Here is a 22,150-nt window from a genome sequence, read left to right on the forward strand (position 1 = left end):
TAGTGTATACGGTAGACTTTGTTTGTTGAGCAATTCCCTACTTAATGTGAAAAACTAGCTTAAATCGACCTATTAAGATCAGAAATCTAAGGTTAAGCTATGGCCCATTTATTACCAAATACCCTGTATACCATCATAAGATTCGATTACAGCAATAAAATTGCTGGTAAATAACTTTTCCTTGTATTTTTCTAATTTGCCCACAGCAATATTATAAATTTAATGTTAGCTCGTATGTCCAGGAAATAAAGACTGGTTTAATCACAACTACTGCGCTTTTGATTGAGACTTTCTTGGATAAAAAATAAAGTCTGACACAAAAGAACCATCGGAATAACTGACATACCATACTTTACAGTCTACAATGAATCCTGCTGAAGTTTTTATTTTAGAAAATATTTAATTAAAATAGACACAGTAAATAAATAATTAATTAAACACAATTAAATACAAAAAACAATAAAAACATAATATAAACATTTTTTGTTCAAATATCAATAAAAGAATCGGCTAAAAAATCCAGCAACATTATAAACTTTGTAAAATCTCCTCCGTTTTCTTTGTGAAACTCAACAAAATGTTTTATACAATAACAAACATTTTTGAGAACACCCTAAAAAAGAAATTTCAATATACTATTTATATCAAAAAAACAACATTAAAGGGTATGAATAAAAACATCATTTTATTAATATCAAAAAGGGACAAAATAAATTCCACAAGGAAGAGTTTCCTGTAGCTGGCTGTATACCATTAATTACAAAAATTGAAGAAAAATCTTCTGCGTAAAAGGTATATTTATTTTAAAACCCCCAAAAAGGGCTATACAGGGTGAGTCATGAGGAACTGTACATACTCCTACCACGTATGCAGGCCTCTATGGGGAATAACAAATGACCATTAAAAAGTGTCTACTCCCATTGTTTAATAATATACAGGGCGAATTGTTAATTTTTGCAGAAATTTGTATTCGTCATAATTTTTTAACGGTAAGATTGATGTGTCTCTTATTTTGGTCAATTGTTACACTATTGACCCCTGGACTAGATTAACCCCTGGCATCACATGACATCAACCATATTGGTTGGAAAATTGAAGGTAGACCTTACATGGCAGAGTTTGGGTGACAACTGATCGGAATGGCTCCCGGAAGGATGTCATTACCAGACTGACACCGCACCTTGACAGAATCTAATATGTGTGTAGTTAATTCAGCCAAAAGAATATAAATTTTATGTTAATATTTGAATAATAACAGTAGTGAAAAATATTTGTTGGGATTAAAAATAATTTACCCTAAATAAGTATGATGGATGAAAGTTAAATTATAGAATCAAACAGAAGTGAATTAATACTTTCTTTAGGGTAGGCAATTATTACATTAGATGGGAAATTATGTTATTGGGTAAGCTGATGTTATGAGCTTAATATTTGGTGTAATTTATTAATAGAAGGATCCAACAAAATTGATAAAAAGATGATATATATTTAGTTTGGCTGAAGAAATATGTATTACTAGATGTGAATATAAATAAGAAAAGTATTAATGAGGAGACTGAGAAATCCAGAGACCCGACATCAAAGTATCTGGAGATGAGAATTTTTTTTGCAATGATGGAACAGGAAGGATATAAGGTTATTGGTGTGTAAGAAAGGAAAAAGAAGTGGTGATGAAAGAAGGGATGTAAGTTGATATTGGTGAATTGGTCTGTTACAGAAAATTAGACTGTGAATGAGGTTTAATGAGTGTGATAAGTCATAGGTATCACTTATCGAAAATGTGGTTTAGAGTCGAAGTGTAAATGAAGATGGATATGTAAAGATTAATAGATGAATAGTGGATATCTTGACTATGAGAAAAGTTGGCGATGTAATGGAATGAAGTCTCGATTAAACGATACATGACGGTTGACGCAATTAGGGCTATTTTGTTTCTCGTTGACTATTTCTAGGTCCTCATACAAGTCCAATTTTAGGTAGTCTTTCTGAGGAATGTTGTGTAACAAGGAGACGTCTTCTGGGATGTTGAGAGTGTGTTTTTGTTGTTTAAGATGTTGTGAGAAAGTGGAAGTGTTCTCTCTTTTGGTGTGTTCTAGGGAACGAGAAGCTAATGATCTACAAGTTCTACCTATGTATGCGGCATCACAATCAGAGCATTGTAATTTATAGACCCCACTACGATTCATATAATGAATAGGGTCATTAGAATTAGTAAGGCACTGTCCTAGATTATTAGGGACTTTAAAAGAAATATGGGTGTTATCAACTGCTCTTTTTAAAGTCCCTAATAATCTAGGACAGTGTCTTACTAATTCTAAGGACCCTATTCATTATATGAATCGTAGTGGGGTCTATAAATTACAATACTCTGATTGTGATGCCACATACATAGGTAGAACTTGTAGATCATTAGCTTCTCGTTCCCTAGAACACACCAAAAGAGAGAACACTTCCACTTTCTCACAACATCTTAAACAACAAAAACACACTCTCAACATCCCAGAAGACGTCTCCTTGTTACACAACATTCCTCAGAAACACTACCTAAAATTGGACCTGTATGAGGACCTAGAAATAGTCAACGAGAAACAAAATAGCCCTAATTGCGTCAACCGTCATGTATCGTTTAATCGAAACTTCATTCCATTACATCGCCAACTTTTCTCATAGTCAATATATCCACTATTCATCTATTCCTCTTTACCTATCCATCTTCATTTACACTTCGACTCTAAACCACATTTTCGATAAGTGATACCTATGACTTATCACACTCATTAAACCTCATTCACAGTCTTATTTTCTGTAACAGACCAATTCACCAATATCAACTTACATCCCTTCTTTCATCACCACTTCTTTTTCCTTTCTTACACACCAATAACCTTATATCCTTCCTGTCCCATCATTGCAAAAAAAAATTTTTCATCTCCAGATACTTTGATGTCGGGTCTCTGGATTTCTCAGTCTCCTCATTAATACTTTTCTTATTTATATTCACATCTAGTAATACATATTTCTTCAGCCAAACTAAATATATATCATCTTTTTATCTATTTTGTTGGATCCTTCTATTAATAAATTACACCAAATATTAAGCTCATAACATCAGCTTACCCAATAACATAATTTCCCATCTAATGTAATGATAATTGCCTACCCTAAAGAAAGTATTAATTCACTTCTGTTTGATTCTATAATTTACCTTTCATCCATCATACTTATTTAGGGTAAATTATTTTTAATCCCAACCAATATTTTTCACTACTGTTATTATTTAAATATTAACATAAAATTTATATTCTTTTGGCTGAATTAACTACAAATATTAGATTCTGTCAAGGTGCGGTGTCAGTCTGGTAATGACATCCTTCTGGGGGCCATTCCGATCAGTTGTCACCTAAACTCTGCCATGTAAAGTCTACCTTCAATTTTCCAACCAATATGGTTGATGTCATGTGATGCCAGGGGTTAATCTGGAAATATTTTAAACATCTTTCAAAATCAGATAATATAATGTAACCCCAACTGTTTAAAATCAATTTAAGGGTTTTTACCCGTACATTTTGGTGGCTTAAAGCATGTAAACCTGTAAGTATAACTATCGATTCATTTTTTTCACCTTTGTCAAAATTTAACCTCACGTTTGTTCTACTTATAGAGTTATACTTATTTTAGGTGATAACATTGGTGATGGAATATTGATTCCGAAAACGTTTTGTGATACAGCCCTTTTTAGGGATTTTAAATATATATACCTTTTACAAAATAAGGTTTTTATTTTTTGTGATTTATGGTATACAGCCAGTACAGGAATTTTTCCTTGTGATATTTTTATTTAAAACTAATTGTCAGCAGGGTTCAAATAAATGTATTAAGTAAAGATAGGCAGACAACCATACATGCTTTGATAAGATATTATTTTAGTTTAAATAGTTATAGAAAAGGATAATATGTCCATATATGCTCATGCTCAGATGCATCAAGGACAGAAAAATAAGTAGATTTTTCCCAAACTATTAAATTTGATAAAGACAATGTATAGGTTGTAGTTTATATATTCCTATAAGTAGTTATTTGAGATCCAACATAAAGATGATTGATGCAACAAATTGAAATGAGAAAGTATATACATAGTCAACAAAGTTGTGACTACTGTTAGTACGATGAGATATGGAACTCCAGACGTCTGATATATAATATGAGAACATAAAAGTATATATTGCTGTGGAGGATGAACTAATGTAGACTGATATTAGTGCGAAAGTAATGTATGGGATATTTAAGGGTTAGGTACTCAACACTGATTTAAAATAAAAGTTGTAATAAAAATGTTTAGAAAAGTTGAATCTGTCCTTATATGTAAATATCTAGGACAAGGAAAATTTAATATGATTTTCTAAGCTTTTACCTTTATGAGGGATGAGAGAGAGGGTGTTAAGTAAAAATTGTTATTGTTTTAAATTAAAAAAAAAAACAGCATTGATGGATCGTGAATGAATAAAAAGTAAGTTGTGGAATAAGTTATTATTAGATAGTGCAAATCAATATATTAAGTAATTAAGTAAAGGTAGGCAAACAACCTACCTTAGGTAGACAACTTAAGGTAGACTTTACTTAATATTATGATTTGCACTATCTAATAATAACTTATTCCACAACTTACTTTTTATTCATTCACGATCCATCAATGCTGTTTTTTTACTCAACAATTTTTACTCAACACTCTCTCTCTCTCTCTCATTCTCCATAAATTTAAAAGTTTAGAAAATCATATTAAATTGTCCTTATCCTAGATATTTACATATAAGAACAGATTAACTTTTCTAAACCTTTTTATAACAACTTTTATTTTAAATCAGTGTTAATTAACCTTTAAATATCCCATACATTACTTTCGCACTAATATCAGTCTACATTAATTCATCCTCCACACCAATATATACTTTTATGTTCTCATATTAGATATCAGACATCTGGAGCTCCCTGTCTCATCGTACTACCAGTAGTCACAACTTTGTTGACTATACACTTTCTCATTTCAATTTGTTGCATCAATCATCTTTTTGTTGGATCTCAAATAACTACTTACAGGAATATACAAACTGCAACCTATACATCGTCTTTATCAAATTTAATAGTTTTTTCTGTCCTTGATGCATCTGAGCATATATGGACATATTATCCTTTTCTATAACTATTACAACTAAAATAATATCTTTCTTTTAAAATCAAAGCATGTATGGTTGTCTGCCTGTCTTTACTTAATACATTTATTTGAACCCTGCTGACAATTAGTTTCAAATAACTTTAATTTCACTCCTTACATTATTCATGTTAGCTTAATATGGAATACATACTTTTAATCCCAACACACTGATGTTTGTTGTTATTATTGAATTTTACTACAAATAATTTTTAAAACTAATGGCTAGTGTACCTAACTATATATCAATTCACAAAACTTCAAGTTGCATTGTCTCTCTCGTTCTGTCATCAGTCAGAAATATACCTGTACTTCAGGTGGCTTTCACCTTTCTCTATGTGAAGACAGAGAATTCGACTCAACAACCCACGTGCTTCGTGGCAAGTCATATAATGCCTTGGGGTATCCTTATTAATTTCATCCCTCATCAGGATTCAGCATATAACATTTTAATGTAAGACTTTTAGTCGAAATTTTAAGGGTATTTTATAACCCATGTATTTTTGGTGGCTTAGCATGTAGAGCCTAACCTAACTTTTTTATCTTGGTCAACTTTTAAAAATTTTTACCTTTGTCTTCACTAATTATGGTTATACTTATTTTAGGCAAAGAACACTGATGATGCACTCTTTAGAGTGAAAACGTTCTCTTTTGTATTTGTAGCCCTTTTTTGGGGTATTTAAAATAAATATACCTTTTACGCAGAAGACTTTTCTTCAATTTTTGGACAAATTAAAGATAAAAAGGCACAAACCATATTAACAAATAAAAAAAGAAACATGTTTTTCGATATTTCTTTTATTTAAATATGGTTTCTTCGTCGCTGCACACCTTATTCTAATGATGCTGAATTTATTGCAGCGACAATTCCTTTTTAGGTAAGGAAACAATAAATTAATCCTGAAAGAAAGACCGATACAAGTGTAATATCCTCTTTATGAAACCAACATCTTACAGTTACTGCAGTATGTTGCCTTACATTATCCTTCATATAACGCAACTCAGGAGCTGCAGCACTGGCAAATGGAAGGACAACAGGTTCTAAAATACGATCAATCTATTGATATTAAATAAAAATGTATACCATTTTTATTCAGTTGCAATGCGAAGCCAAAAATGTATTAATGTTTACTTAGATTAGAGAGCGCAACCAGCACTCTTATCGACGATTTCACCTCTTGTTAGAGGCTCTTCAGAGAATGCATAGGTTGCTTTTCTCTAATCCAGTAAATTTTTCGACATATATTAGTCCCACACTGCAACTGAGGTGAATGGATTAGGTGACTAGCGTCATCTGGCAATTGAAAGATAAAGTTTTTCAATCCTAATAGCAACATTAATAATATTGAAAAATATTAAAAATATTACTAAAAGATTTTTAAATTGAAAACTTATTACATTTCCCTGGTAACACATCCAAGGCTTCTACAATTTACAAGCCAAATGGATGCTGCAGTGAAGACAAAAGGGAAGGAATTCTACACTATGCAATTCACAACCCCCTTTTTATCTTTCTATTGATATTACTTCAAGGTGACTTCCACAAGAACCGGAACAGTTCGATGTTGAAAAATTATTCCAGCCCACATTATTACTTCTAGACCACTATAATGACGAACACCATGTATATCCTGAGGCTCTCTTGTCGACCAGCTGCTCTCTAAATTCTCACTCATCTTGAATCAGGGTAGAGACAAAATCTAGCTTCCCACCTTAAGAGGAAACAGTAGCGATCAACAGGTAGCGAAAACGCGTTCCAAGATTGCGGCTGTAATTTTGAATATTTTTTCGAGATATTTGGCACACGTATTCGTAATATAATAAACAATGGCGGTACAGAGCCCAATTTGAAAAATATATTAATATGTGGAAATTACTCTGTAATTAAATACAATATTAAAAAAACGAGCCTGTACCGCCATTAAGAAGAACAAAAAAAATACACTTTCTTCAAATAAACTTTTTTATCCGATGCCTAGATTTTGTGTCATTTTGGAACTACTAATGAAATAAAAAACTTTAGTAGTTATTTGGACCAGTAGGGATACTGGTCCAAATGATAGGCAAGCTGGACACGATGAGCAGGGAATATAGTCATATCTATGCTGACAAAAAAACACGAATCAGGATAATATACCGCAATCCGTTACTAACTCGGACCACTCATTACAAATAAAGGAGACTGTTAAAAAAATCCAACACAGGTTCATATTAGCACGTAACACCACTATAAAACTAACTCATTCATGAAAAGACTCGCAAAACAAAACAAAATATATTGAAACTATTAAACACACAGCGTTCAAGAGAAAATTTAAATAAAATTTAATCTAGCCCCTGTTTTTTGCTTTATGTTTGCAGTATCACTTGTAGATCAAAAATACGTCAATATTAAAATCTTCAATAGGGCACTGTTATACGCGTGCGCAAAAGAAGCTTTTTTCAATTTATTTTTCTTTTTTATATTCTTCTTCATCTGTATAATCGGATTTTCATCTATTTTAATATGTGTGAGTATATTACTGATGTGTATACACACTCCTACACATACAGACAAATAGACCCTGGATTGAATCGTCAAACCAATTCTCAGAGATTTGACCTCTAAAAATCATACAAACAAGCTGAATTTTGCCGAGAATGTTTTGACCCCAAAAACGATGGCACTCCTAGTCTCAGGATTCCCCCTAAAAGTTCTCTCAAAAGGGGGAAACGGAAAACATCGATTTAACAAGAATCTGTACGTTGTAAAAAATGTTTTAAATAACAAATGAAGCTGAGATTTTGAACAAAAATGTTTGTTAGCACTTTTTGTGTAGAATGAACCGTTATCTCAGAAACAACTTTTGAAGCGACCGGCGATTTTGAACGACAGTTACGTTTGCAAAATTAATTTAAAAAAATTGTATCAACTCGACGGTAAAACATCGATATTTATTTTTGATTACAGTGTTCAATCAAAATGCGTTTTAATGGCAAAAAGTGCAACTAGAGTACCCAATTTTTGAATTTTTTCGCAAATAAAATCAGTTTCACACATGTCTGTGAAAAATGGCTTGGATGCAAGTTCGTTAGCAACAGATTTTTATTTTATTTTTACCTTACTTTATTAGTTTTGTTATATTTATACCTATTTTATATTCATTTAAATGACTATATTTGTTTCTTTCAAGTAGTTTATGAGTAAATAAATAAAAGTTGCCTGATTTTTGCCATTTTTACGGTTCTCATGAGATCAATAAAATTAATTATTTCCATTGACTAGTTCCATTGTTAAAACCTATAAAATGATATTTCGATATTGAGTTTTGGCAACAAATATGAAGCTTTTGAAATATGCCTAAAAACGCTGAAATTAGACTTTCACTTTATAAACGATCTAAAACGTTGAAAATTGCTTCTTTGTGATAACACAAGTACGTTTTTGGAAATTACACAACTTTAACTACAAAATTAACTACAACTTTAACTACCGGTAAATGCGAAAGCATTTACCGTGACATGAAATCATTTGTAATGTGAGTTGAATTTTGGTTATAATTATCGCTACATTTGTTAATTGAAGCGTTTTCTACGACATACAGAAAATTGGCATTTTTTCCTTTTCCCTTCTCCAGTGGGGTATTAGGCAGAAGCCGAAGGCAAACTTTGTTGCACCTTGTTCATATGAGCTTTAGATTAGATCTAGCAATAAAAACACTGAAAACTTTTGTTTTCGATACTTCCACAAAATTTATTATAAAACTATGTGACTACAGCTGTTTCGGCAGAGTGCCTTTCTCAAGTGATTTATTTTTATACTATGTGTTTGCATTTTAAAGTCGTTAACTGAATAGGTTGACGAGTGGGGAGCTGTTTGTCTCAAGTTGGTCATTCAGAATTATATCTGTATTTTTCAATTTATTAATTTCCATAGATTCTAATAAAGATAGCTTAAGGAATTTATTTTGAATATGAAGAATTTGAAACTGTTCATTAAAAGAATGATTATGATCTAGAAGGTGAAGTGCGTATGTAGAATTTGTTTCTCTATTGTTGAAAGCCCTTTTGTGTTCTGCTATCCGTTTGTCAAAGGTTTTGCCAGTTTGACTGATGTAAGTTTTCGGACAGTCACCACAAGTTAATTTGTAAACAACACTCTGTAGTTGCTTTTTCTTTCGGCTTCTATTATTCTTAATGTATTTGCTTAAGTTGTTGCTAGTTTTGAAAGCTAGTGTTATTCCTTTCTATCTATTTTTGTTGATACCTTGCCGGTATATGTGATAAAGCAGAAGGTACTGGGTTCTTTCTGTGGTGGTGGATAGACTAATTTCAGGGCTTTATTATTGAGTTTTTGGTTTAAAATTTTGTTAATTGTTTGTTCATTTGCAGCCATTGTTTACTGCTATTTACTTAATTATGTTCAGTTCTATCTCGAAGTTATTTTTTGACATGGTAGGCTGCTAATATGTTGTGTAGGACGGGATGATGAATTGTGTATAGTTGTGCCAGTATGGGTAGATTTATGAAATACGGAGAACTCATGTTTGTTGTACTGTCTGGTAATTGTTACATCTAATAGAAAGTTTATGAACTTATTCTGTTCTGTTTCTATTGTAAACGCAATACTACTATGGAGTGAATTAATATATGATAAAAATTGGTCAAGTTGCCTGTTCGTTCCTGTAAAGCATACTAGTATATCATCCACGTATCTCCACCAATCTAAGAACTGTTTGAATACGGAATGTTTTGAAATTGTTGTTTCAAGCTGCTATAAAAATATATGATAGCAATGGGCTTAGAGGATTGCCCATAATAAGGCCTACACTGTTGTTTGTGTATATTTTATTATTAAATTCAACGCATTTTTCTTGAAGCAAAATTGCTTAATTGAAAGATAAGACGTGACTCGATTATCATTTTCACTTAAAGTTTTTGACGTAATGTTTGTTTAGTTGTTGAGGGTAAGTAGATACAATGCATATCGCTAAAAACTTAAAATATAAAAGACATATTTACCTCTTCCCATTCTTTTCTAAAAAATGCAGTACACTGCGTTTCGAACTTATCACAGATCAAAACATTTTCGTGTATAAGAAAAGCTACGAATCTAGCAAAATCTTTCCAGACTCTTTCATGATCCTTGCATTGATTGATTAAGGTAACGTTTTTAGGTGACAATATATCACTGAACAAGTCGTTTTTGAAGGTAGAATACCATTGCCAAACTTTTGTAAAATTTGAAGTCAAATTGTCAGCATACATAATGTCTGGCCTATGCGTAACTACAAAAAAAAAAAGAAATGATTAACGAATCGAAAAATGTTACAAAAAAAAACATTGTTTATAAAATGCTCTCTGATCTCTATATTCCATAATAATTTTAAAACATTGACCCCAATATAGTTTCCTCCTACTTTCAGCATATTTCCTGAAGCATAAATTGTTTTTGGAAAACTGAACTAAGATTTACAATTTGTATGTATCTGTGACGTAATAATTAAAAATGACAGACTGGTGCCACTTTGTACGATAACTTTAAACCGCATTATATGGCAAGGAATACATACCTAATTTTAAAAGTCGTTTTCAGTCTGTTTAAGGACATATTATAATCGATTAAGAGTACCAAAAAGATCCAAAACTCACAAAATATTGATTTCAATTACATATTATTATCTTTTATAATATATTTCCTAAACCAAAAAGCTTAATTTTATTAGAGAGTAGGTAACTGAACTCGTATCAGATTAATATTTTTTTAGTTTGGAGTTTTCAGTTGAAAGTGACGAAGAAAAAATATTAAGTCACGTATCTTTCGCGGCAAAAAACCCGTTTTGAAATGCAGTATTACGTGCCGTATGATCCCGTTTGATGAATAAAATGTTGTGCTGAAGCTATTTCCTTGTGGCATTTTTTAATCAACTATTTCTAATGGGAATAAGCCACAATTTTATCAAAAAAAATGATTTTATTAACGTTTCGAAGCCCAAATCGGGTTTCGTTGTCAAAATACAAAATACTGTATTTTTTGTATTTTGTGTTTTGACAACGAAACCCTATTTGGGCTTCGAAACGTTAATAAAATCATTTTTTTTTGGTAAAATTGTGGCTTATTCCCATTAGAAATAGTTGATTGAATAAAATGTTATACCACTACTTTCGATTAGTAAAAAGTTTGTTAAACTTAGCCTGAGAACTGAAAATATTAACAAAAAACAGTTTTGACAATAGTTTGACAATATTGTACACAAAACTAAAAAACAAAAACTGTTCTTTGTTCTATCTTGAATATTACAAATTAGCTTACGTTAACACTCCCACTTATTCAAGATTTGATAACAAATATTAAAACAAAGACCTGATACAAACAAGTACAACAAATACATAGTTTAAAGTGACAAATTCAACTTATTAAATATATTGTTAAAAACTGTCTTTGACAATGCTTTGGTGAACAAATCGGCTAAGTGATTACTTGAATTGACATAGATATTCTTGTTTTTACACTCATCTCGAACAAAGTGAACCTTAATGGCCTTAATAATCAATATGTTTGTTTCTGATATGAAATTGTTGGGCCTGTATTGGCTTAATGGCAGATTGATTATCAACAAAATGTTGACAGTGAGATATCAATTCCAATCTCTTTTAAAAAACTTTTAAGCCATAAAGCCTCAATAACACCAAAAGTAGGGTGGGCTGAAAAAAAAAAGTTTTTGGATATAAGAATTCTAATAGCGCGGAAAAGTGGCGCATAGGCACGCCAATAACGGGAAAAATAATAAAAAAATTCCTGATTATATTCATCAGATCACGCAAAGGGCTCAAAGTTTTAGAAAAAGTAAAAAAAAACATTTGTTCAAAAATCTGTAAAAAATATTCAAATATTGTTAATCAAATTCTAATATCGTGGAAAAGTTGGGGAATGGTACGCCAATAACCAGAAAAATATATAAAATATTCATGGTTATATTCTTTAGATCACGCAAAGAGCTTAAACTATGGGTATAAATAGCCTGCACGCCATTGCATTGTGTCTGGACCTTGGTGCGCCAGTCTGTCGGCTACTGCGCTGCAAGTCAGTTAGTTGTGTACTGTGCTAGTGATTGTTATAAGAGTGATCAACTGATCGTGCTTGTGCGTGTTTGTGTGCGTTAACCACAGATCTTACAGGTATTATAATACAGATCTATTTTGTGTAATATTACAATGGCGGGTCAGCAAAGTATAATTGTTACAAGACAATCTCATCTTTTCCCGTTATTTGGATTACCGAAAGAACTGAGTGGCGCAATGCTGCCAACATTCAAGGACGTTCTATTGTGTTGCTTTGAAAAGAGGTATAAAATGACTATATCACAAAATTCTAAGAAAAAAGTGCCATTTTCTCCTATAGCAGATGCTGTTGCTTCTCAATTAGAGTTAATATACAGTAAAGCGTCAATTCCAGTGGTTACTCACACACGAATTGTGCAAATGATCAACGCATACCATGATGAATATTATCGTTTAAGGAAATCTTACAACCGGGACCATACAAAGGAAACATATAAGAAAGGCGTTGAGGCTTTTGTAGCTGAAGCAAATTCTAAAATGTTTGATATTGCAGCCTGCAAGTGTCCTATGACATTTACTTGTGTATGTGGAAAAACTGCAAACTTGTGTGATTGTCCCATAGCTATTGACTGTATTTGTGAAAAAATAAAGAGGATCCCAAATATTGAAAGAAGATTTCTACTTGACCAGCGTACATTTAGATTAAGATATATTGCTAATTTGGATAGAAAAGAAACTTTAAATATACAGTTAAAAGACGAAAGAAGGAAACAACGTACGTTGCAAGAAGTAACAACTTCAGAATCCTACCCTGATACTGATATTAACACAAATAAAACAGGATCTACTCGAAAGCCACCTAAAGAAAGAAACAGTGAAACCAATTTATCGCAGCCAGGAACGTCAACCTCTCAAATGCGTTGTAAATTGCCCTCTGCTGCCTTATTAAGCGATATATATGGTGTGTCTAACAGAGCTACAGCTGCTATAGCTTCTGGTGTTCTAAATGATCTAGGGATTGTATCAGATTTGAACATGTCCAAAGTTATCGACAAAAATAAGATAAGAAGAGAAAAGCAGAAAGCTCGCCAAACTGTGAAAGAAGAAGCAAATCAGTCAAGACTACTAAATGGAATTTACTTTGATGGTAGAAAAGATGAAACTATTGTACAAGAAAAGGTAGGAAACAAAATGTATCGAAGAACTTTAAAAGAGGAACACATTTCAATAATTAGTGAACCAGGTAGCCAGTTCATTGGCCACGTAACGCCAAATGACGGTACAGGAGTTGAAATAGCCAAATCTATTTTAAAAAATTTAAATGATAATGATTTTGATATAACTTCAGTAGAAGCAATCGGATGTGATGGCACGGTTATAAATACCGGTTGGAAAAGTGGCGTCATACATTCCATTGAAGTCGAGCTTAAGCGTCCAGTGCAGTGGTTTATTTGTTTACTACACTTCAATGAATTGCCCTTCAGACACTTGTTTGAATACTTGGATGGTCAAACAGCGGGACCTACATCATTTTCTGGGATCATTGGAAAACAGCTGCGTGCTTGTGAGAAACAACCTGTTGTAGATTACTTACCAATCCAATCAGAAAGTATCAATATTACAAAAAAAGATCTGAGTAAAGACCAGTTGTACCTTTTGGACATGGTAAAAGCAATCCAGACCGGACACTGTGAACCAGAACTTGCTGTAAAAGATCCTGGGCCAATCAGTCACTCCCGTTGGTTAACATGTGCTAACGGTGTTTTAAGACTATACATCTCCCAAACAAGTCCTTCAAGAGAGTTAAAGACACTAGTGGATTATATTATGATGACATATGCTCCTGTATGGTTTGATATAAAACAATATCATTCAGTGAAATACGGGCCCAAACACATATTTAAAGTCGTGGAAACTACAAGGAATTTTCCAGACAACATTAAAAATATTATCGATCCTGTCATCGCTAGAAATGCGTACTTCTGTCATCCAGAGAACATGCTGTTGGCGATGGTAACAGACAAGAGACGACACATCCGAGAATTAGGTTACAGGAGGGTGCTTAAGTCCAAGAATCAGAAGATGACGACAGAAAGTGTTAGAACATTTAAGGTTCCCATACTAAATTTTAATGCTACGGACTATATCGAATTGATAGATTGGAATACATGTATACTTACACCACCTCCTTTAATGGAGAAGATGACAACAGAGATAATGTCATCTCTCATAACGGACGAAAATATACCAGACTTTGAGTTTTTAAAATACCCATGTCACACTCAAGCTGTTGAGAGATGCGTCAAGCTAGTGACGGAAGCAGCAGGCAAAGTGTGCGGACATCACAACAGAGATGGGTATATAAGAGCTACTTTGAAATCTAGGGCTATGATGCCAATTTTTGAAACTAAACAAAATTTCAAGGCAAATCCCATAAGTTAGAGCCCCACGCCCAAATTGGTTGGATGGTTGGGTAGAGTGTGGGTGGAACTCGATTTGCAGCCACCTCCGCGCTGGTGTGTTCTGGGTCATTTCAGCAAATGATTATTGCAGAAATGAGCGAAGAGCTGCAAGGTTTGTCTAAATATGATGATACATGCTATGAAATCAACAGATTTTTGACTTTTTTCTAAAGATTAACCCTTATGCGCGATCTGAAGAATATAATCAGCAATAATTAAGGTATTTTTCTGGTTATTGGCGTACCATTCCCCAACTTTTCCACGCTATTAGAATTTGATTAACAATATTTGAATATTTTTTACAGATTTTTGAACAAATGGTTTTTTTTTACTTTTTCTAAAACTTTGAGCCCTTTGCGCGATCTGATGAATATAATCAGGAATTTTTTTATTATTTTTCCCGTTATTAGCGTGCCTATGCGCCACTTTTCCGCGCTATTAGAATTCTTATATCCAAAAACTTTTTTTCAGCCCACCCTAACCAAAAGCCAAGGACACATATTCGGCCTCTGTCTTTGATTGTGCCACTATGTTCTGTTTTTGACTCTTCCAAGTATATGGCCATTGCCTAGTATAAATACAACATATCCTAGTAGATTTTCTTGTATCTAGATATCCAGCATAGTCTGCATCAGTATAGCCTATTACCTTGATTTGTGTAGTTTTTCTGTACACAACTTTATAATGAGCAGTATATTTTAGATAAATTTGTTTTACTGCTCTCCAACGTTCATCAGTCCAAGCAATAAAGAATCTGCTTGCCTGATTAACTGCAAATGTAATACTTATCTGGGAGACTGGTGGTTGCTAGAAAGATTAGTGAACCAACAACCTCACGATATGGCAAAGATTTATTACAATTTAACATATTTCCTTTAGACAAAGGCACGCTAGGCTCTGCAGAAATCTGTAAGGGGTCAGCATTAGTAATAATTAATTTAGCAAGAAGTTTTTCTTTACAGAGTCAGTCTGTAATTTGGAATAAATTCAATATCTTAAATACTAATCGTTTTTTTTTAATAATGCTCAGACCCGTCGATTAGTCTTTCAAATTGTCCTTTTTGACATACAATAATAATGTATACAGGGTGTCCCAATTTAGAGATATTACGCCATCGTTGAGACGTTGCGACACTGTCATTTTGATAGCTATTTTGATAGGGTGTGTAAAGTTATACATGACTGCAAAATTTCAAAATTTTATTCCCTACCATATACAAGATAATAAAAAATAACAAAGTTATGTCTGTAATTTGGAATAAATTCAATAATTCAAATAATAATTGTTTTTTTGAAAAATGCTCAGACCCGTCGATTAGTATTTCAAATTGTCATTTTTGACATATAATAATAATGTATACAGGGTGTCCCAATTTAGAGATATTACGTCATTGTTGATTTTCTTAAATGGCAACACTGTCATTTTGATAGCTATTTTGATAGGGTGTGTAAAGTTATACATAACTGCAAAATTTCAAAATTTTATTCCCTACCATATACAAGATAATAAAAAATAACGAAGTTATGAAAAACAAGTAATCAAATAATAATTGAAATTAATTATTTCAATTAAGCAAATGCTCATAATGTTGCCCTCAATTATTGTCAAATAGTCAAATAGCATTTGCAAAATTACCTACAAAAACAGATTGATCACTTTTTAATTGGCTAAAGTTAATTTGCTTAAGAAATTATACAAACTTCTGGTTCCAGCATCGTGGTGATTGCATAGTCCATATAAGCCTTTACTCAATGTACACACTAAGTGGCCGGCGTAGCTCAGGCGGTAGTGTGCTTGACTCGAGTGCTGGTAGGCCGGGGTTCAAATCCTAGCGCCGCACAATTGTTCCAAATGCTGAAAATGTGGTCATGATGCGAAAAAAAGTCCCTATCTAGGAATTTTCATGTTTACAGTTGTTCTCTCATACTATCGTAGACTCGTAATAGGCAGGTATAAGGATCAGACTCGATGTATTCTCGTTCATAGCTCAGGAACAAGCGAGCCATGTCCGAGGTGATTTTGGCCGGCAGAGAAAGTGAAAAAGAACGCGTATATTGAAAACGCTGTAAAACGTTTTGTAGCTTATCAATTTTATCGCTGTAAAGCAGATTCTTCTTTTTTAAGTATGTAGTAATATAAGGTGTAAATTAACTTAAGATTTAGTAACAAATGCATAAACTGTGAAAATATACTTGAAATGATCAAAATTTTGTAAAGATACGTTCAAAAAGTACAACATTCTGCATAATTCTGCGACTAATGTTTATTAATCTTAAAACATATAGTAAGAAGATACAGAATCACTTTGGTTTAGCTGCCTATAACTGCCTATGCATGTGGTATATGCATAACTGACCAAACCATCTTAACCTATGCTCTCTCATTTTGGCATCAATTGGTGCCACACCTAGACTTCCCCTCGTATACTCATTCCTAATTTTATTCTTCTTTGTCACTCCACTCATCCATCTAAGCATTCTCATTTCCGCCACATGCATTCGTTGTTCCTCTTTCTTTTTCATTGCCCAACATTCAGTTCCGTACATCATAGCCGGTCTTATGGCTGTTTTATAGAATTTTCCCTTCAACTTCATTGGAATTTTCCTATCACACAGCACACCACTCGCTTCTTTCCACTTCATCCATCCAGCCCTAATTCTACTGCATGCATCTCCATCTATTTCTCCATTACTCTGTAATACCGATCCCAGGTACTTAAAACTATATCTTTTTACAATCAGTTCACCATCCAAAGATACCATTTTATTTGTAGTAACTCCATCTTTAAATGAACATTACAAATACTCTGTTTTTGTCCTAATAAGTTTTAAACCTTATTCCTCCAGAGCTTGCCTCCACTGTTCCAGTTTTTGTTCTAAGTCTCTTTCACTATTTCCTACTAACACGACATCATCAGCATACATTAACACTAGTCGTTACTCCCTCATACATATCCCTCACAATCTTTACATATTCACCAGGGACTCCTTTCTTATTGAGTGCCCACCACAGAATCTCTCGAGGAACTCTATCATATGCTTTCTCAAGATCAATGAATACCATATGAGCGTTTTCACTCCTGTATTTTTCCATCAACTGCCTTATAATGAAAATTGCATCTGTTGTTGATCTGCCCTGCATAAAGCCAAATTGATTCTCGGATATTTCGGTCTCTTCACGTATCCGTCTATCAATTACTCTTTCCCATATTTTCATGGTGTGGCTTCTCTCGAGGAACTCTATCATATGCTTTCTCAAGATCAATGAATACCATATGAGCGTTTTCACTCCTGTATTTTTCCATCAACTGACTTATAATGAAAATTGCATCTGTTGTTGATCTGCCCTGGATAAAGCCAAATTGATTCTCGGAAATTTCGGTCTCTTCACGTATCCGTCTATCAATTACTCTTTCCCATATTTTCATGGTGTGGCTAAGCAGTTTTACAGCCCTGTAGTTTGTACATTGTTGTATATCTCCCTTGTTTTTGTAAACAGGTACCAGTATACTGCTTCTCCATTCGTCTGGCATTTGTCCAACTTCCATAATTCTATTAAATAGACCTGCTAGCCACCTTGTTCCTGTCTCTCCCAATGCTCTCCATACTTCCCCAGGAATATCATCTGGTCCTACCGCTTTTCCTTTCTTTATTCTTTGAAGCGCTTGAGCCATTTCCTCGTTTGTTATTTTGGTGACCATTGCTGCTACTGTCTCCGTTGACAGGCTGTCTGTCAAATTCTTCATTTAATAAGCTGTCAAAGTACTTTCTCCATCTCCTTTTGACATCCCTTTCGTGAACTAATATTTTATTATTTTCATCTCGGATAAATCTAATCTGATTAAAATCTTTTGCTTTCTTTGCTCTCTGTTTGGCTATTTAATATCTTCGTTTCGCCTTCCCTGGTATCAAGTTGATCGTATAGGTTTGAATACGCTTCTGCTTTGGTTTTTGCTACTGCTACTTTCGCTTCCTTTTTCGCCACCATATAGTTTTGAGGATCTGTGTCGGATCTGGTTTCTTGCCACTTTTTATATACTTTTCTCTTCTCTTTTATTTTTCCTTGTACTTCGTTTGACCACCACCAAGTCTCTTTATCCTCAAACTTTTTTCCTGACGTTTTCCCAAGTATTTCAATAGCAGTCTCTCTAATATTACTGGCCATTTTTCTCCAAATTGTATTAGGGCTTCCTTTCATGTTCCAGCATATTTTTCTACTATTCTTCTCCTGAATAGACCTTCTTTCTCATCTTTTAGCATTCACCACTTAATTTTTTGTGGTCCTCTCCGATATTTTTGTTTAGTTTCGCTTTTTACTTCGATGTCCAGAACAAGGGGCTTATGTTGTTGGCTTACTGTCTCACTAACTATTACCTTGCAGTCCTTGCATTCACGTATGTCTTCTTTCCTTATCATGAAGTAGTCTATTTGGGATTGATGTTGTCCACTTTTGTAGGTAATAAGTTGAGTTTCTCTCTTTTTAAAGAATGTGTTAACAATCGCCATATCCAATGCTGCTGCTAATTCAAACATATCATCTCCAGCTTCATTTCTAGTTCCAAATCCTAATCCCCCAAGTATTGCTTCGTATTCTGCCTTGGCTTGGCAGACATGTGCATTGAAATCACCTCCTATTATAACTTTCTCCTCTGACGGAATATCACTCACGACGTCTCCTAATTGTTCATAGAAAGCTCTTCTTTCATTCTCACCCAGACCTGTTTGGAGAGCATACACACACACAACATTCAATACCTCTTTATAAATTACAAAATTCACTGACATCATTCCATCACTCGTTCTTACAACTTCCACTACGTTATCTTTCATTTCACTAACAGCAATTATACCAACTCCATTTCTAGTGTTACTACTCCCTGCATACCACAATTTGTAATCTTCACGCAGTTCTTTCGCCCTTTGACCTTTCCACCTAGTTTCTTGAATGCAAGCAATTTGAATTTTATTTAGCGTATGGCACCTGACACATTTACATTTACACATATTTTGTATAAGACAATACATAGGTTCACAAACGCACATCTAACTTATTTACATAGTCTATCGACTCTGGAGTCGCCATCAGGAAATCCTCTGACCTGCCATGATATAATCTTGTGGGACACTGTTCTGTGATGTGATAGATGGTTTGTGGTTGTCCACAGTCACAGGGTGGGGATGGTCGTTTACCCCATTTGTGCATCATGTAACCACATCTGCCGTGTTGGGTTCTGATTCGGTTCAGCATAGACCATGTGTTGCGTGGTAAGTCAAAGCCTGGTGGTTTTTGTGTGATGCAGGGTAAGTTGCTATTTTGTTGTTCCATCCATTCTCGAGTCCATGTTGTTAAATTGAACTCACCCTCCACAGCAACCTTTGCTGTTTTTATTGGTGGTCGTCTGGAGCGTAGACGGTTACCGTTGGCGGCATCTATATCTTGATGGATTGGCAGGTTCTCGTTACCTACTATCTTTCTGTACTCACTAGTGAGTGCGTGTATGCGTCGTAGTTTGATTTGATAACTCCAGCAATCATTCTCATTGTATTATTCAATTGGACATCTACTTTGTGTATATGTGGGCTGTTAAGCCATGCTGAAGAGCAGTATTCCGCAGTTGAGAAGACTAGACACAAGGCAGATGATCGCAAGGTGGAAGCCGATGCTCCCTATGTTGTGCCGCACAGCTTCTGGATGATGTTGTTTCTGGATTTAAGTTTTTCCGCTGTTTTTGTCAGATGTTCCTTGAATGATAGGGTTCTGTCAAGAGTCACCCCAAGGTACTTTGGTGTTTTATTGTAGGCGAGTGTGGTGTTTTCGAACTGAATATTGAGTATTCTTCCTGCAAGCTTGTTATTTAGGTGGAAACTGGAAACCTGTTTTCGTAGCGTTTGGTTGGAGCCTTCATTTACGGAAATATTTTCCCACTATGTGTAAGTCCGCCGTGAGGATTTCTTCTGTTTCTTCAAATGACTTACACCTTGTTGCAAGGACCCAAGCATCGGCGTAACCAAACTTTCTTGATCTGGTTTCTGGTATATCAGAGATGTATAGGCTAAAGAGAAGAGGAGCCAAGACAGATCCCTGAGGCAGTCCATTCTTCAGTTTCCTTGGGGTGCTGATGTCAGATCCCATGACCACTTGAATCGTTCTGTCGGCTAGCATGCTGTTGATTATTCGAGCGGTGGATTTACAGGGGATTGTACGGAGGAGCTTGTATATCATGCCTTCTCTCCAGATTTTATCGTAGGCCGCTGTTAGGTCTATGAATGCGGCTGCAGTTTTAAGTTTTCGCTGGAACCCTGCCTCGATAAATGTGGTAAGTGAAAGAACCTGATCTGCGCAGCTTCTTTTGGGTCGAAAACCTGCCTGATCAACCGGTATTGTTTCAAGCAGCTTTGTGCTAATTCTATTGTAGATAAGGCGCTCTAGAAGCTTAAACGTAACCGATAGTAGGGCTATTGGTCTGTAATTCTTAGGGTTGTTATCATTTGGTTTCCCTGGTTTTAATATGGCAATGACCTTCGAGCGTTTGAGTTCCTGTGGTATGATACCGGTCTTCATAATGTCCGTGAAAAAGTGGGCTATCCATTCTCTCGCATATTTGCCGCAGTTAATTAAGAATTCGGGATGAATTTGAACTCTCCTTCGTTTGAGCGCGTCCACTAACTCCAGACTCTTACCTGTAAGACTACCAAGATTCCACGACCCTATCCTGATTTTTTTAACCTGCAATGGTGTTCCCCTGAGATAGTCCTCACCCGGAGATCCGAACGGAGGCTCATTTTACTTCCGGTATATTTTATCTCAGGAGATGCCATCATTTCAGTATAAGTTTTTATATCTTTGGAGAAGGTCTTTTCATTTTTATGGCCTGAAAAGATTTTGTTTTGGTATTTGATGCCTGAATGCCTTTTCTATCAGCACCATACCCTGCCCTGCACGTTTAGCCAATACACCACCAATGCAACCAAAGTACAGTATTACCCCACACCCGCCTGCATTTTTCTGTATAGGCCAGGATCCCTACTGTAAGGGCTGCCCTATAAGCCAATGTATTGTTGCCCGTATCCCGCCACTAGGAGGCACGTACTTTATTCGGGATACCTAAGTATTCAAAAGATTCAAAAGTCCCTTGTAATATAAAATTTTAAACAAATATGCGTTTAAAATAAAATTTTCGAATTTATTTCAGCCATATTGAATCCGACTTTCGTTTAAAAAAAGTAATGTTAGATTTGTAATCAGTTAGTGATGTAAGAAGAGAATATTCTCAGTCAGAATATTCTCGTTCTCGAGAATATTCTCTTAAGAGTTGCTTCGTCCTTAATCGTGCTAAGACGATACACAAAAAAGAAAAATGAAAAACGGAAAATGTGGATGGCTTTTATAAGTAAACGCGAAACAATGAGTAATTTAACTATGGAAATAATGCTAGACAAT

The 22,150-nt window shown here is 34.3% G+C and overlaps 1 protein-coding gene across 2 annotated transcripts in view; it reads right to left on the reverse strand.

The window, feature by feature from the left end:
- Positions 1-351: 351 nt before the first annotated feature.
- LOC114347173 (codanin-1) overlaps positions 352-22,150 on the reverse strand; it is a 347,709-nt gene continuing 325,910 nt past the window's right edge. For both annotated transcript variants that reach the window (XM_050645617.1, XM_050645616.1), the window contains 2 exons: positions 10,208-10,473; positions 352-613 (listed from right to left, as the gene is read on the reverse strand). In XM_050645617.1, the coding sequence (XP_050501574.1) occupies positions 488-613; positions 10,208-10,473 (392 nt within the window). In that variant the 3' untranslated portion in view covers positions 352-487. The remainder of the gene's footprint in view (positions 614-10,207; positions 10,474-22,150) is intronic.

Source organism: Diabrotica virgifera, chromosome 3 (assembly GCF_917563875.1).
Source record: "Diabrotica virgifera virgifera chromosome 3, PGI_DIABVI_V3a".
NCBI lineage: Eukaryota > Metazoa > Arthropoda > Insecta > Coleoptera > Chrysomelidae > Diabrotica > Diabrotica virgifera.